This window comes from Equus quagga, chromosome 15 (genome assembly GCF_021613505.1).
Source record: "Equus quagga isolate Etosha38 chromosome 15, UCLA_HA_Equagga_1.0, whole genome shotgun sequence".
Lineage (NCBI taxonomy): Eukaryota > Metazoa > Chordata > Mammalia > Perissodactyla > Equidae > Equus > Equus quagga.
In genome coordinates, this window is record NC_060281.1 from 52,332,878 (window position 1) to 52,351,059 (window position 18,182).

Here is an 18,182-nt window from a genome sequence, read left to right on the forward strand (position 1 = left end):
ATCAGTCATATTCTCAAATTTCAGAATTGGAGAACATTCTTAAAAAACTTTAAAGATCTAATGCCTTCTTTGTTATCAGAATTATGTTAAAATAAATATGAGGAAATACTGGTTTTTTTGGATTTACCCTAAATTTCCATGACTATCTTCAATTTTAAAAACCACAATTTGGCCTCCATGTCTCCAGGCCCTAGTTTTCAAAAATGATCCCGGAAGTGAAAATCTAAGCAATTATTAGCTCAGGCTGCTGGGAAATGGCAAGTAAATCTGTCAATTCAAACCTCTCATGCTCATATAAGATTAAGAGGGTGGGTTCTGGTGCCAGACTCATGGAGTAAAAGCCAAGCTCTACTACTGAGCAGCTGTGTTACACTGAGCAATTACTTAACCCCTGGTGCCTTATTTCCTCGACTATAAAGGAGTAGGTGTGAAGATTAAGAGCTAATACTTGGAAAGTGCTTAGAATACTGTCCGGTCCTAGCATGTACTCCAGATTTTGGTTAGTAGTGGTCATAGAAGTAAAGGATAAAGGCATTTCCAATAAGTGATTCGCCATTCAATGAGTGGTGTTGGAACAACTGCCAGCCATTTGGAAGAAACAAATTTAGGTCCCTACATCACACCACTCCCCAAAATAAACCTCAGATGGATTAAAGAACTAAATGTTAAAAACAAAACTATATAAACATAAACTTTAAAATACAAAAAAAAATGTCTTTATGAACTTAGGAAAAGAGGTTTGCTTAAGATCACTGAAAAAAAAGAGCAAAAGCCATACAGGCTTACTACAGGGACAGACCAGAAAAATATCTGACGTATTAGAACAAACTGATGATTGGTATCCAGAACAGGGGCAAACACACATACATGCACAAAAACACGTACAATAACCAATGTGTTCTTCTGTGTAACAGCAAAAGATCAAAAGCAGAAGCAAAACACCCAAAGCCCATCAGTCAGTAACGGCTAAACCATACCAAGTCCATAACATGGAACCCACACAATTTCAAAAGAAAAAGACAGAGCTATAGGAACTGACATGGAAAGAATGTAAGACATATCATTTATGCAACAAAGAAAAGAAAGAAAACATAAAAGAACATACACTCTCTACTAGTTCATACATTCATATGGCTGTGTGTAAGGATGTAAGCGTGTATATATGAAAGTATGAATGAACGTAAGGCAGAAACAAAACTCTGGGGATACATACCAAACTAAAAAATAGGGATGACATTTAAGAAGAGCACTAGTTTGGAAATGCTAGTCAAGAGACTTTGCCTTATCCACGTTTGCTTTTATTGAAGTGTAACTGATGTACGATACCCTATTAGTTTCAGGCATACATCATAGTGATTCTGCATTTACATACACTACAAAATGATTAACACAGTAAGTCTAGTTACCATCTGTCACCACACAAAGTCATTACAGTATTATTGCCCATATTCCCTAGGCTGTACATTACATTCCATGACTTATTTATTTTATAACTAGAAGTCTGTATCCCTAACCCCCTCACCTATTTCACCTGTGCCCACAACACCTCCCCACCTCTGGTCACCACCAGCTTGTTGTCCGTATCTATGATGCTGTTTCTGTTTTGTTAGTTTGTTTTTTAGATTCCACATGTAAGTGAAGTCTTATGGCATTTGTCTTTCTCTGTCTGACTTATTTCACTTAGCATAATACCTACTAGTTCCCTTCATGTTGTTACAAATGGCAAAATTTCATTCTTTTCTGTGGCTCAGAAAAATTCCATTGTACACATATACCACATCTTCTTTGTCTATTTATCTATCAACGGACACTTACGTTGCTTCCATGTCTTTCTCATTGTAAATAATTCTGCAATGAGCATAGGGGTGCACATATCTTGCCGAATTAGCATTTTCACTTTCTTCGAATAAATATCCAGAAGTGGAACTGCTGGATCACATAGTTTTATTGTTAATTTTCTGAGGAATCCCCTTACTGTTTTCCACAGCAGCTGTACCAATGTACATCCCAACCAATAGTGCACGAGCTTCCTTTTCCTCCACGTCCTTGCCAACACTTGTTATTTTTTGTCTTTTTGCTAATAGCTATTCTGACAGGTGTACGGTGATATAGTGGTTTTGATTTACATTTCCCTGATGATTAGTGACGTTGAGCACCTTTTCATGGCCTGGTGGCCATCTCTATGTCTTCTTTGGAAAAATGTCTATTCAGATCTTCTGTCCATTTTTTAATTGGGTTGTTTGGCTTTTTGATATTAAGTTGTGTAAGTTCTCTGTATATTTTGGATATTAAGCCCTTATCGAATGCATGATTTACAAATATCTTCTCCCATTCTGTAGGATGACTTTTTGTTTTGTTGATGGTTTCCTTCACTGTGCAAAAGCTTTTTGGTTTGATATAATCCCACTTGTTTATTTTTGCTTTTGTAGCCTCTGCTTGAGGAAACTGGTCCCAAAAAATATTGCTGAGAGCGATATCAAAGAGCTGACAGGCTTCCACAGGAGGGCCGGTGATGCTACCTGGCGCTCACTCTACTCTAACTGGGAAACAGCGGAGGACAAGGGCCTGAACTATACCTGCCTCTATTTCCCACAGACTCACATCCAACTTTTGCTTACAACAACAAAAAAAAGCTGGGAAAATTTTACTAATCCTTTTTAAAAAAAAATTTAATATAAAATTATAGCGAAAAAAAAAAAGGAACCGGAACATTAGCAACACAGCTGGAACAATCTGCAACAACAGGAGCAATTTAATTTAGTTGACTTTCTGTGGTTGTTGGCTGTTCGCTAGTCTCCTGGTGGTGGAAGCTGCACAATTTCCAGAAGGCACAGAGAAGCTGCCACAGGTTTGGTTCTCCAGGCAGCTACCCACGCAAACCAAGGATCTGGGGGGTCTCCGCACCATCCAAAGATCCAAGTGGGACACACTTTTGAAGGATGTACAACGTTCAATCACAAGTGTGACAAAAGCTGACAAGCAGGAAGCTTATGTGCTCAGTGAGTAGTGTGTTTGTCTCCAAGAGATGTTTCCTTTTGAAGACACGCGGTACCACCTCTGCTGAAAGCACTGGTTCCTCTGTTGAAACTCGCTAGGGATTACAGCAGGTTTGACTCCATTCCAAGCTTCTATTACTCTCCTAAGAATTTCATGAAGCCTCCTCGCCAACCAGAACTTCTCACCAAGCCTTCTGCCCACACTAGAATTTCCAGGAAGAAGGGGAGATTCTTAATGCAATTTTCCCAAATGGAGCAGCACACTGTGTGGGACGTAGGAATTCTGAGTGTTGGTACTTGTATTCTTCAGATTTCCCAGAGTTGGGTAGTCACTCAGCCAGATCAAACCCCAGAAATTCTGATGAGCAAGCTTGACCCAGCAGTTATGGACCACTCTACATGAAAAACGGTGTTACCACAAAGGATGTCACTCGTGAGAGTGGAATCTGTGACCCGATACCAGATTCTGTCATTGATGCCACACTGTCCAATCCTTGTGGGTATTCGATGAATGGAATGAAATCGGATGGAACTTACTGTACTATTCATGTCACTCCAGAACCAGAATTTTCTTTTGTTAGCTTTGAAACAAACCGAAGTCAGACCTCCTACGATGACCTGATCAGGAAAGTTGTGGAAGTCTTCAAGCCAGGAAAATTTGTGACCACCCTGTTTGTAAATCAGAGTTTTAAATGTCGCAGAGTACTTTCTTCGCCCCAGAAGACTGAAGGTTTAAAATGTCTTGACTGCCAGAGTGCTATGTTCAATGATTATAATTTTGTTTTTACCAGTTTTGCCAAGAAGCAGCAACAACAGCAGAGTCGATGAAGAAAAAATACAAAAAGAGAAAGTGGTGGCTGCTTTTGAGATATTGATACCAGGGGCCATGCTTTCCATAACCATCACCTTGTAGTTGCAGAAAGTACTAGCTGTAATGATAATCATTTTGAATTGCATGCATCATTATATCAAGGAGCTAGATATCTTGCATGTATGCTCTCTTCTGTGTTTAAGTATCCTATGCCACTCTTGCTGTGAAATTGGAGCGCATGTAGAAAAAACCTTTTATTACATAAAACTTTACAACCCTTGTGAAAGCAATTCAGTTTGATTTATGCACAGTGTAATATTTCTCCAGATATCATCCAAAATCTCCCACGACAAGGCTTCCATCCTCATCAGGTGTTGGCCTCAGCCTAACCATCCAGGACTGTCCTATTGGATTCCTGCCAGGATTTTAGATCTAGTCACCTCCACTTTCTAGAACGTATTCTTCACTAATGTTATTGAAACCAATTTCTATTTCAAACAGACGTTTTTTTGCAATAGCAATTACAGTTTTTCTTCCACGAGTCAAGCCCTCTTAAGAAAATGATTGCAGTTATCCATTTTGTGTATGACTATTTTAACATTATTGCTTCCTGCACTTGTATTCCTTTAATTGATTTCATTCCTCATCATGGTGTATCCCCTCCCAGCCCCTGCCCCCAATAAAGCAATACACTGTTAAAAAAAAAAAAGCTGACTGCCTACGTTTTATTCTAAGAGTTTTATGGTTTCAGGTCTTACTTTTTTTTTTTTATTGAGTTATTGATAGGTTACAATCTTGTGAAATTTCAATTGTACATTAATGTTTGTCAGTCACGTTGTAGGTGCACCACTTCACCCTTTGTGCCCACCTCCCACCCCACCTTTCCCCTGGTATCCACTAAACTGTTCTTGGTCCATAGTTTTAAATTCCTCATATGAGTGGAGTCATACACAGATTATCTTTCTCTTGCTGGCTTATTTCACTTAACATAATTCTCTCAAGGTCCATCCATGTTATTGCAAATGGAATGATTTTGTTCTGTTTTGCAGCTGAGTAGTATTCCATTGTATATATGTACCACATCTTCTTTATCCATTCGTCTGTTGATGGGCACTTAGGTTGCTTCCACGTCTTGGCTATTGTAAACAGTGCTGCAATAAACACTGGGGTGCACAGGACTTTTGGGATTGCTGACTTCAGGCTCTTTGGATAAATACCCAGTAGTGGGATGGCTGGATCGTATGGTAGTTCTATTTTTAGTTTTTTGAGGAATCTCCATACTGTTTTCCATAGTGGCTGCACCAGTTTGCATTCCCACCAGCAGTGTATGAGGGTTCCTTTTTCTCCGCAACCTCTCTAACATTTGTTGCTTTTAGTTTTAGATATTTTTCTCATTCTAACGGGTGTAAGGTGATATCTTAGTGTAGTTTTGATTTGCATTTCCCTGATGATCAGCGATGATGAGCATCTTTTCATGTGCCTATTGGCCATCAGTATATCTTCTTTGGAGAAATGTCTGTTCATGTCTCCAGCCCATTTTTTGATTGGGTTGTTTGATGTTTTGTGATTGAGTTGCGAGAGTTCTTTATATGTTAAGGATATTAAGCCTTTGTCAGATATATGACTTGCAAATATTTTTTCCCAGTTAGTGGGTTGCTTTTTTGTTTCAATCCTGTTTTCATTTGCCTTGAAAAAGCTCTTTAATCTGATGAAGTCCCATTTGTTTATTCTTTCTATTGTTTCCCTTCTCTGAGAAGGCATGGTGTCCGAAAAGATCCTTTTAATACTGATGTCAAAGAGTGTACTGCCTACGTTTTCTTCCAGAAGCCTTATGGTTTCAGGTCTCACCTTTAGCTCTTTGATCCATTTTGAGTTTATTTTGGTGAATGGTGAAAAAGAATGGCCAATTTTCATTCTTTTACATGTGGCTTTCCAGTTTTCCCAGCACCATTTGTTGAAAAGACTTTCTTTTCTCCATTGTATGCCCTCAGCTCCTTTGTCAAAGATAAGCTGTCCATAGATGTGTGGTTTTATTTCTGGGCTTTCAATTTTGTTCCATTGATCTGTGCACCTGTTTTTGTACCAGTACCATGCTGTTTTGCTTACTGTAGCTTTGTAGTATGTTTTGAAGTCAGGGATTGTGATGCCTCCCGTTTTGTTCTTTTTTCTCAGGATTGCTTTAGCAATTCGGGGTCTTTTGTTGCCCCATATGAATTTTAGGATTCTTTGTTCTAATTCTGTAAAGAATGTCATTGGGATTCTGATTGGGATGGCATTGAATCTGCAGATTGCTTTAGGTAGAATGGACATTTTAACTATGTTTATTCTTCCAATCCATGTACATGGAATGTCTTTCCATCTCCTTATGTCGTCATCCAATTCTCTCAGAAAGGCCTTGTAATTTTCATTATATAGGTCCTTCACTTCCTTAGTTAAATTTACCCCAAGGTATTTTATTCTTTTTGTTGTGATTGTGAATGGTATTGTATTCTTGAGTTCTTTTTCTGTTGGTTCATTACTGGAGTATAGAAATGCTACTGATTTATGCAAATTGATTTTATACCCTGCAACTTTGCTGTAGTTGTTGATTACTTCTAAGAGTTTTCCAATGGATTCTTTGGGGTTTTCTATATATAAGATCATGTCGTCTGCAAACAGTGAGAGTTTCACTTCTTCCCTCCCTATTTGGATTCCTTTTATTCCTTTTTCTTGCCTGATTGCTCTGGCCAGGACCTCCAGTACTATGTTAAATAAGAGTGGTGATAGAGGGCATCCTTGTCTTGTTCCTGTTTTCAGGGGGATGGGGTTCAGTTTTTGCCCATTGAGTATAGGTCTTACATTTTTTAATCCATTTTGAATTTATTTTTCCTTATGGCATAAGATAGTGGTCCAGTTTCATTCTTGTGCATGTAACTGTCCAATTTTCCCAACACCATTTATTGAAGAGACTGTCTTTTCTCCATTGTGTATTCTTGCCTCTTTTGTCATAGACTAATTGACCATATATGCATGGGTTTATTTCTGGGCTCTCTATTCTACTGAATTGATCTATGTGTCTATTTTCATGCCAGCACCATACTGTTTTGATTACTACAGCTTTGTAATATAGTAATATACTTCCATATGTATATATGTAATATAGTTTACAAAGGGAGAAATCAGAGAGCATGATGCCTCCAGCTTTGCTCTTCTTTTTCAGGATTGCTTTGGCTATTCGGGGCCTTTTGTGGTTCCATTCTAATTTTACAAGCCAGCCCTGGTGGTCTAGTGGTTAAGATTTGGCTCTCTCACCACTGTGGCCTGGGTTCCTTTCCCAGTCAGGGAACCACCTGTCTGTTGGTTGTGACACTGTGGCGGCTACGTGTTGCTGTGATGCTGAAAGCTATGCTGCCAGTATTTCAAAGTCCAGCAGGGTCGCCCATGGTGGACAGATTTCAGCAGAGCTTCCAGACTGACAGACAGACTAGGAAGAAAGACCTGGCCACCCACTTCAGAACAAGTTGGCCATGAAAACTTTATGAATAGCAGCGGAGCCTTGTCTGATACGGTGCGGGAGGGTGAGAGGATGGTGCAAAAAGACTGGGCAGGGTTCCGCTCTGCTGTCCACATGGTGCTAGGAGTTGGAACTGACTTGACGCACTAACGAGAAACAAATTTTAGGATTCTTTGTTCTGGTTCTGTGAGAAACGCCACTGGTACTTTGCGGGGATTGCACTGAATATATATGTTTTAAGCTTTACATGGAGAATACATAGTCATATATTACTTGTGTTAACTAAAATTAACTTAAAAAATCTAACAGTTTCCACACAAACTTGCCTAAACTTACCTACAATTCCAAGAAACTTTCATTTTTAAAGGCCAGAATATCAATCCATCCTATTTTTCAAACAAAAATATTTGTATGCAATGACAAAGTTAACTAAACTCTTAACTTAAAAAAGCAGGGAATAGGGGACAGCCCAGTGGCGTAGTGGTTAAGTTTGCATGCTCCACTTCGGCAGCCCAGAGTTCGCAGGCCCAGATCCCAGGCATGGACCTAGCACTGCTCATCAAGCCATGCTGTGGCGACATCCCACATAACATAGAGGAAGATTTGCACAGATATTAGCTCAGGGCCATTCTTTCTTACACACACACACACACACACAAAGCAGGGAATAAATATACTTTAAGCCAGGTAGCAAATATTTGTGGAAAAAGAAAAACTGCGTACATGTTAAATGTCAAACGTCTTCTATGTGACTAAAAGACATGGTGCTTACATTTATTATTTTTGTTCCTTTGAACTTTCCGAGTTGGGGCTTAAATACTTTTGGTTGAAGGTGGAAAACCCAGGAAATAAGTGTTTGGGACATCTCCCATATGGGTTTAGAATTTAACTGGAGGTCAGGGGCCATGGAAAAGCACCCTAGGAGACAGAGCGAGAAGGGAATAAGAGAAGAGTTCTGAGGAACAGAAGACTGAGCACTGAAAACATTTCTACTTCACTGTCACCTTCTTTCCCAAATGAGCTGACTCCTTTCTTTACGTTTAGCCGCTCCGGTGAGCATACAATGGATTTCACTTTGGAAGACCCGATGTTTGAGGAAAAATAAACCATCAAAACTACTAAATAACCCACTTTTCTTTATAATCTTTCAAGGAACAGAGGACAAGACCTTCAAGTGTAGCCTATAATGATGAGGGGAGAAAAACTAATAAACAGAAAAAACAAAACACAGTAGAACTCCAGAGTTTCCAGGATCAAGGGAGACATTTAATAGTGTTATACAGGAAATAAAACGAACTGCCATTTACGTCCCGGGAGATAGTCTGTTAGGACTCAATTTGTAACTTACAAGTTCCCTTCAAAAGAAGTAGATTTATAAAAGTTCCCACCGCACTGTATCATTTCACAACCCAGAAGCACTAGTCAGAAAAGACTGTTCCAATGGAACTCTTAATCTAAAACATCTGAAAGAAAAACATTCTGTGTGCCTACTAAATGATTCTGAAACACTACTAAATATTAAGAGTATTTATAAAAATATATGTAGATTATAACAATAACAAACTCCCAAGTACTCAACTGAAGGAAAGAACATTATTATTTCCTTTGAAGTTCATGGCCCCTCTTCAATCACGTCCCATTCCCTCCCTGAATCTAGTTTTTATCATTCCTTTGCTTTTCTTCAGCTTTCCTACCTGCTTTTATTCCTAAAAATATATATTATTTAGTTTTTAAATCAATAAACTTTATATAGATACTGTATGTATTCTAGAATTTTGGGCTCAATATTCTATGTCTGAAAGATATTCATGTCGTTGTGTGTAGCTACAATTCATGCATTTTCCCTGTTGTATAGAATTCCAAGTATGAATATACCATAACTTATTTTTCCCTTCTACTGCCGATGACATTTCTTTGTTTCCAATCCTTAACAATGACAAACACCGCTTCTGTGAACAGTGTTGTATGTGAGGGCTGGCACACACGTGCAGTCAAGTTTCTCTACAATACATGGATAAGAGTAAAACTGCTCAGCCCTATGTATGGGCATTTTCAACTTTACTAGTAATGCCAAATTGTTTTCCAATTTGTTGTCCACTTACTCCATATCCTCAGAAGCAATTGATACCTTTTGTTTTTTAAAATTTTTGGCTGTCTGGCAGGTAAGAGATGTTATCTCTGTGATTAATTTGCATTTCCCTGATAATTAACATGTTTGAACTTTTCTTCATATATTAATGGCCATAAAGGCTTCTACTTCTATGAAATGCTTATCAGGTCTTTTGTCCATTTTTATATTGGATTGTCTTTTTCTTATTTGATACATAGGGTTTCTTTTTAATATAATTTGGATACAGGCATACCTTGGAGATATTGTGAGTTTGGGTCCAGATCAATGCAATAAAGCAAATCACGTGAATTTTTTAGTTTCCCAGGACATATAAAAGTTATGTTTACACTATACTATAGTTTATAGTCTACTAAGTGTACAATAGTATTATGTCCAAAAAAACAATGTACATACATTAAAGCAAAAACATTGTATTGTTAAAAAATGCTAACCATCATCTGAGCCTTCTGAGAGTCATAATCTTTTTGATGGTTGAGGGTCTTGCTTCAGTGTTGATGGCTGCTGACTGATCAGGGTGGTGGTTGCTGAAGGCTGGGGTGGCTGTGGCAGTTTCTTAAAATAAGACTATAGTGAAGTTCACCTCATTGATTCACTTTCTTTCACAAATGGTTTCTCTGTAGCATGCAATGCTATTTGATAGTGTTTTACCCACACTAGAACTTCTTTCAAAATTGGAGTCAGTCCTCTCAAACTCTGCCACCACTTTATCAACAAAGTTTATGCAATGTTGTAAATCCTTTGCTGTCATTTCAACATCTTCACAGCATCTTCACCAGGAGTAGGTACCATCTCAAGAAAACACTTTGTTTGCTTTTCCATAAGAAGCAACTCCTCATCCATTAAAGTTTTATCATGAGATGGCAGCAATTCAGTCACATCTTCAGGCTCCACTTCTAATTCCAGTTCTTTTCTTATTTCCACCACATCTGCCGTAACTTCCTCCACTGAGGTCTTGAAGCCATCAAAGCCTTCATCCATGAAGGCTGGAAGGAACTTCTTCCAAACTCTTGTTAATATTGATATTTTGACCTCTTCCCATGAATCACGAATGTTCCTAATGGCATCTAGAATGGTGAATCCGTTCCAGAGGATGTTCAATTGACTTTGCCCAGATCCATCAGAGGAATCACTACCTATGGCAGCTATGGCCTTAGGAAATGTATTTCTTAAATAGTAAGACTTGCAAGTCAAAATGACTCCTTGATCCACAGGCTATGGAAGGGAAGCTGTGTTACCTGGCATGAAAACAACATTAATCTCGTCCTACATTTCCCTTAGAGCTCTTGGGTGACCAGGTGCATTGTCTCTAAGCAGTAATATTTTGAATGGAATCTTTTTTTCTGAGTGATAGGTCTCAACAGTGGGTTTAAAATACTCAGTAAACCATGTTGCAAAGAGATGTGCTGTCATCAGGCTTTGTTGTTCCATTTATAGAGCTCTGGGAGAGTAGATTTGACATTAATTCTTAAGGGCTCTGGGATTTTCAGAATGGCCAAAGGAGCACTGGCTTCAACCTAAAGTCACCAGCTGCATTATTGCCTGATAAGAGAGTCCGCCTGACCTTTGAAGCTCTGAAGCCAGGCACTGACTTCTCCTCTCTAGCTATAAGTGTCCTAGATGGCATCTTCCAATATAAGGCTGTTGTCTGCATTGAAAATCTCTGGTTTCGTGTAGCCACCTTCATTAATGATCTTAGCTACATCTTCTGGATAACTTGCTGCAGCTTCTTCATGAGCACTTGCTGCTTCACCTTGCACTTTTATGTTATGGAGACGGCTTGTCTCCTTAAACCTCATGAACCAACCTCTGCTAGTTTCAGACTTTTCTTGTGCAGCTTCCTCACCCTCTCAGCCTTCATAGAATTGAAGAGATTCAACACCTTGCTGGATTAGGTTTTGGCTTAAGAGAATGTTGTGGCTGATCTGATCTTCTATCCAGACCACTAAAGCTTTCTCCATATCATCAATAAGGCTGTTTCACTTTCTTATCATTCATTTGTTCACTGAAGTAGCACTTTTAATTTCCTTGAAGAACTTTTCCTTTGCATTTACAACTTGGCTAACTGTTTGGCGCAAGGGGCCTACCTGTCTGCCTGTCTCGGCTTTCGACGTGCCTTCCTCACTAAACTTAATAATTTCTAGCTTTTGAATTAAAGTGAGAGACATGTGACTCTCCCTTTCATTAGAACACTCAGAAGCCATTTTAGGGTTATTAATTGGCCTAATTTCAATATTGCTGTGTCTCAGAGAATAGGGAGGCCCAAGGAGAGGGAGGGAGACAGGGGAACAGTTGCTTGGGGGAGCAATCAGAACACACACAACATTTACTGATTAAGTTCACTGTCTTATACGGGCATGGTTTGTGGTGCCCCAAACAATCACAGTAGTAGCATAAAAGATCATTGATCACAGATCGCTATAACAAACATAATAATAATGAAAACATTTGAAATATTGTGAGAATTACCAGAATGTGACATAGAGACAAAAAGTGAGCAAATGCTGTTGGAAACATGGTGCCAAAGGATGTGCTCAATGCAGGGCTGCCAGAAACTTTCAATTTGTAAAAAATACATCTTCTAAGCACAATAAAGTGAAGTGCAATAAAACAAGGTATACCTGTATTAATCTTTTTATGTTTATATGCGTTAACAATTATCTTCCCACAATTTGTGCTTTAGTTTTCACTCTCTTTAAGGTGTCTTCTACCGAAAAATAGCCAGTTTAAAGAGTACAAACATTATGGTGTTTATTTTCTTGGTGAAATATGAGGCTAAGATATGCAAGAATGAAAAGGACAGAAGTGGAAGAGGGTGCTCGAAATTAATGATACAGGTTTGAAACTGCCACTATGAACAATGGCAGAGAGAATCAATTGGAAATAAGGAAAGATCTCAAAAATACTGAGAGGCTAGAGAAGACTGGCATAATGAAGATGAAGTGGAAAAGCATTATGCGGAGCTGATCTGAAGGTGAGTGAAAGATAGAAACCTACGAGGACAAGGGGGACTAGGCGAGGAATCGCCAGCAGACAGATGTCGGTACACAGCAACATAATGTGCCTGCGAGGGGGGAACCGATGAAAAGAGACTGACTAGCCCTCCATATTTCCTGAGAAAGTGCAAAGGTAAAGGTTAAGGCAGATTTAGTTTGACAGTGTACTGACTATTAGTTTGTGCAGCTAGGTCAGGGATTGGCAAACTACAATCCACAAGTCAAATGTGGTACCACCGGTTTTGGTACAGCGTGGGAGGTAAGAATGGCTTTTATATTTTTAAATGGTTGAAAAAAAATCAAAAGAATAATATTTCATAAGACATGAAAATTATATGAAATTCAAATTATAGTGTCCATCAACAATGTTTTATTGGCACATAGCCATACTCCTTTCTGATGCTGAACTAACTTTACATTCCAAGGATAACATTCATAAAGTAAACGAGCCTTCCATTCTTGTGTAGTCTCTACCTTGTTTAGCAACAAGATTATTTTGGCCTCAGTACATAAGCGGTGCACAGCATTCACTCTTTCCATTTTCTGCAATAATTTGGATAAAATAGGAACTAACTGTTCCTTGAAAATTTGGCAGAACTCATCTGTAGACTCCATTTGGGCCTGAAGTTCTTTTGGGAGAAGAGGGTCTTTAACATTTCAATTGTTTAAAATTACTTACTGTCTTATTCATATTTTCTATTTCTTCTTATGCCAATTTTTGACATTTTATATTTAGGAATATATAGCTATTCACAAAACTATGTTATTTTAATAATTCTTTATTCTATATCATAGATATTTCTATTTTGTTCTATATTTTGTCTGCCTTAACTCATTTTTTTAATTAGTTTGCTAGCAATCTATTATTCTTATTATCTTCCCAAAGAGCCAGTTTTTTGCTTTGTTAATCTCTCATAAACTCAATTTCAAAACTTAACATCATTTCCCTACACCAATAAAACTAAACAATGTGATAAAGAAGATACCATGCATAACAACCATAAAATAATAAGAGTCTAAGAATTAACCAAAAATATATAACCCTCCTCTCAAGAAAACATTTTTAAACTCTAACAAGACATAGAAGGTGATCTGGATAAATGGAGATAGGTTCTCCATGTTCCTGGGTGGGATAATTTGACATATCAATTCATCCCAAATTAACCTCTACATTTAATTAAATCCCCTTAAAAATCATAGTTATACTTTTTGAGGAACTCAGTAGACATCTTCTAAAATTTCTATGAAAGAATAAAGGTCCATCAATAGCTACATTAACTTTGAGTAAAAAAGGAACAAGAGGGACCTAGCCTACCAGCTATTAAGAAATACCACAAAACCAGAGGGATAAAAGAGGTGGCCTTACCACAAGAACACGTAAAAAGACGAACGCATCAGAACAGAGTTTAGAGACAGATCTGCGTGCCCTGAGAACAGACTACACAAAATAGGTGGCACTACAAACCAGTGAGGAAACGAGTGATTTTTTAGTGGATGGTGTGGGAAAAATTGGCTTGCTATATGAGAGGAAGAAAAAATGCACCTAGAATCCTACCTAACACCAACTACAAAGATAAACTCTAGACGAGGGGGCAGATTATGACCTGAAGGCCAGGTAACTGTTTTGGTAAATAAAGTCTTATTGGAAAAGGCCATGCTTATTCATTTACATATGCCTATGGCTGCTTTTATTCTAAATGGCAGAGCTGAACAGCTGTGAATAAAGACCATCTGCCCTGAAAAGTTCAAAGTATGTATTATCTGGCCCTTTAAGAAAATGTTTGCTGATTCCTGCTCTAGATGAATTAAAGACATTCATATAAAAGGCAAAACTATAAAATTAACAGAAGAAAATATATCAGAATATCTTTTGACCTTGGTGTGGGGGAGAACTTCTTAAATAAAACTCTAAATTATAAACTATAAGGCAAAAAACTCTTTAAGCTGATTACATAGAAATTAAGGGTTTCTGCTCAATAAATAATATCAATGATCAAGGTAACTGATAACAGACTGAGAGAAGTTATTTGCAAAGTCCAAAACCAAAAGGAGACCAATATCTCTAATATATATCAAGAAACACCTATAATTTAATAAGGAAACAAGAACCTCAAAAGAAAATTGTGCACAGAATTTAAAGAAGCAATGTGCAGGGGAAATAATCTAAATACATAATAAGCATAGGAAGAGTTGTTCAAACTCATTAGTAATCAGAGAAATGCAAATTAAACTAACATAGAGATGTCACTTTATACCTTCAGACTTGCTAAAATTAGACAGCTATATAATGCCATTCCTTGACATTATACAGAAACTTAGTTTCTCTCAATTCTGCTATTAACCATCAATACTACTAACTAAAATAAAAAATCACTGCATTCTGGAAATAAAAGCTAAGAAGTAGCAAAATATAATGGATATGCATCTATATTCAGTCAGTATCTTATTCAATACACATATTCAGCAATTGTTCACTGAACTGAATACGCAGCTATGAATGCGCTGGCACTCACAAATTGCATTAAGAAAGTAAATACAGGGAAATATTCACATTGGCTAGTTTTTTTAATTCAAGTGTTTGCAGGTCAGAAAATTAACCAAAAGAAAATTTAATGTTTTATTGCTAATCTGGATACAAATTTTTACTTGAAATTATGTCAGACCTATATTCCTAAGGATTTTAAAATATAATATTGCAGTTTCTAAAATCCTTGGCTTATTTACTCTTGACTGAATTGAAAGTATACACTACCTACTTTCAGTTATGTAAATGGGAGGAGAATGAGATTTCTCCTGCTCTCTTTAAAGTTTAACAATAATTATGCTAATAAACACACACAGACACAACCCTACTCACAACTTCTGAACGAGCTGTTCCCTCTTCCTCCCTCCTCTCGTCACGGTTCCACAATTACACCAGCACCCGCATCGAAAGTACTGGCATCCTTGCACGTCTCTTTGTATGCCACCACAGTAAAGAATAACTAATTTGGATATTTTCCTTTGCCAGAGTCCTTACATCAGCTCCTCTTTCTACCCCACTGCCACTACTCTAGTTCAGAGCCCAGCCTCAAATTCAGACCACAGTCAACGCCTCTTAATTCCTCTTCCTCCCCGTTTTCTCCCTCTTCCCTCTCCCCTTTCTTCCTTCCTTTCCTCTGCTCTTCCTCACTACACCCATCCACTCACCCGGTATTTCTTGAGTATCTATCATGTTCCAGGTCCTGTTTTATTGTTGGGGATACAGCAGTGATGAAGACAGACAGGTCTCTGCTCTTTCAGAATTGTTTCTTGGTTCTTCAAATATATTCTATATTCAGCTATCAAAACAAATTTTCCCTCTGAACTGCTTTTGCCCCTTGCCAACTTCATTCAAAAATATCCACTTGTAGGGGCTGACCCCGTGGCCGAGTGGTTAAGTTTGCATGCTCCGCTGCAGGCGGCCCCGTGTTTCGTTGGTTCGAATCCTGGGCCCGGACATGGCACTGCTCATCAAACCATGCTGAGGCAGCGTCCCACAGGCCACAACTAGAAGGACCCACCACAAAGAATACACAACTATGTACTGGGGGACTTTGGGGAGAAAAAAGAAAAAGTAAATAAATAAAATCTTTAAAAAATAAATAGACAAAGTTAAAAAAAAAATCTACTTGTTTTCCATGGCTTGCAGAATAAAAGTCCAAACTTCCCAGCTGACCTTCCAAGATCCTCTTGCATCTGGCTCCATTCTATCTTTCCAGCTGAATTTCCCACTACTTCATGACGCATATCCTGTGGCTCAGCTGAACCTGAGTACTGGTTCTAAACCCTATCAATGGCAAAACAGATGAGGTACCATAGGATAAAGTTACAGGCTGAATGCAGCAACAACAAAAACCTAGCACAAGATAACACAGAAAAAACAAACAGTGAATCAAGAAAGGGTGCAAAATGGACTACTCACTGCTTCCCCAAACTATCTTTTGATTCTCTCATCAGTGCCGCAGGACACACCCAGAGACACAGGAGCGGGGCTTTCCTCTCAAGGCAAGGTATATCAGTCACTCTGGGAAAAGGTGACAGTGGGACACAAAAGGAGGGGGGGCTTTGAACTGCAGAAGAAAAGGACTTCCTCTGGGGCTAAGAACCAGCTAGAAAGGAAGAAGTCCTTCTTGAAGAGTCTCAAAACAGATCCAGTGGGAACCGTGAGCTGCCCCAGACCTATGGAAGTAGGCCAGAAGCAAACAGCAATATAAGCCTCATTCATTGGCAGCGACAGAATCAACAGCAGCATAGAGACGCAGCCAGTTTCCGGCAGAAGCAGACTAAGCAAGCAGCTGTGGCAGCCTCCAGTCTCAACAGGATGCGTCTAAGCTCTGGCTCCACCAGCACAGCAGAATCCAGAACTCACTCTTTGAACCCAAGGCTGGAGGTGAGGCTCAAGCACAGTGTCAAGAGGAGAAGGCCAGAGGGAACAAACCCAAAGACTTGTATGAAATGCACACGAGGCAGCACAGTAGAAAACTTGCAAATAGCTACAGGACACTCTAAAGTGGCTAATTTCTAGTAGCCACTTTATTTCTACTTCTATTAATAATAATTTATCTTCTTTCATAATAATTTGTGTATAAGACGGAAGTGTAATTTTATTTTGTAGTCACAGGCAGATGACATAGAGGACCTGAGGGCTATAATTTCATTTTTTAATGACAATTATCGCTGTCATATTTGTGTGCCTATCTCTCTCCCTTTCTAGATAGTGAGCTCCTTTAAAAAGCAGAAACTACATCCACTATAAGATAAATTTTCTCATGAATTTCCTTGCCCCTTGCCAATTTTTACAAGTTTTTTCCATTTCCCACAAAACCTTGAGTGATGAGCCTTCACAGAGAAGCACAGAAACTGTTAATGAATAAATGAACTCACCTTCACCTTCTAGGTGAAGTGTGATTAGTGCAGAAAAACACTCTACAGGAAAGGTTACACTAAGGTTACATGTGCAATAAGAACAATGTTACCAAATCAGAAGTGCGTATAAAATGACGTCCTTAAACAAAACAAAATCAACTTACTAGTAATCATCGCTCCAGTTACAGAAGCCAGAAATCCGATGCTGACTGCGACGACAGAGATCACTCTGCCCTGCCGGTGCCTCTGCAGCATGACAAACATCAGCACTCCCGCAGCACCATGGACAAACAGCGAGGAGAAGAGAGCCCACAGAAAGATCCAGTACCACATCTCTGAAAGGAAAAGCAAAGCATTAATAATTTCGCTGAAAAACACCTCAGAAAATGCAGTTTAACAAACAGCGAGCATCTAGGGTTTGGGGGAGGCTAAGCGAGATAGATATAAAAATGCTGGTGTAGTACCCGACACACAGTAGTACTAAACAAATTTTAATCATTATCATCATCACTAATACTTGATGGAGAAAATAATTCCATGGCTTCAGAAGGTTAAGGCTATACTCTAATTTCTAATTTTCTAAATGTTCCCATCATAGAGCTATAATCCATCAAATAGTCTAATAAACCCCTAATATATTGCAAACCTCTTGGAATAAATTATATAAGTTAACTAACAGCTATTTGATATATAACTTCCTATTTTCTACACTAAATGACAGTTAAGACATTTTTAAAAACTACCCCTTAGGGGCTGGCCCCGTGGCCGAGTGGTTAAGTTCACGCGCTCCGCTGCAGGCGGCCCAGTATTTCGTTAGTTCGAATCCTGGGCGCAGACATGGCACTGCTCATCAGACCACGCTGAGGCAGCG

The 18,182-nt window shown here is 38.6% G+C and overlaps 1 protein-coding gene across 3 annotated transcripts in view; it reads right to left on the reverse strand.

The window, feature by feature from the left end:
* Nucleotides 1–18,182, reverse strand: part of TMEM170B (transmembrane protein 170B) — a 78,508-nt gene that overhangs the window by 39,337 nt on the left and 20,989 nt on the right. For all 3 annotated transcript variants that reach the window (XR_006885373.1, XM_046640631.1, XM_046640632.1), the window contains exon 2: nucleotides 17,476–17,646. Coding sequence is in view for 2 of the 3 variants with exons in the window: in XM_046640631.1 (XP_046496587.1) it covers nucleotides 17,476–17,646 (171 nt within the window). In the remaining variant the exon portion in view is untranslated. The remainder of the gene's footprint in view (nucleotides 1–17,475; nucleotides 17,647–18,182) is intronic.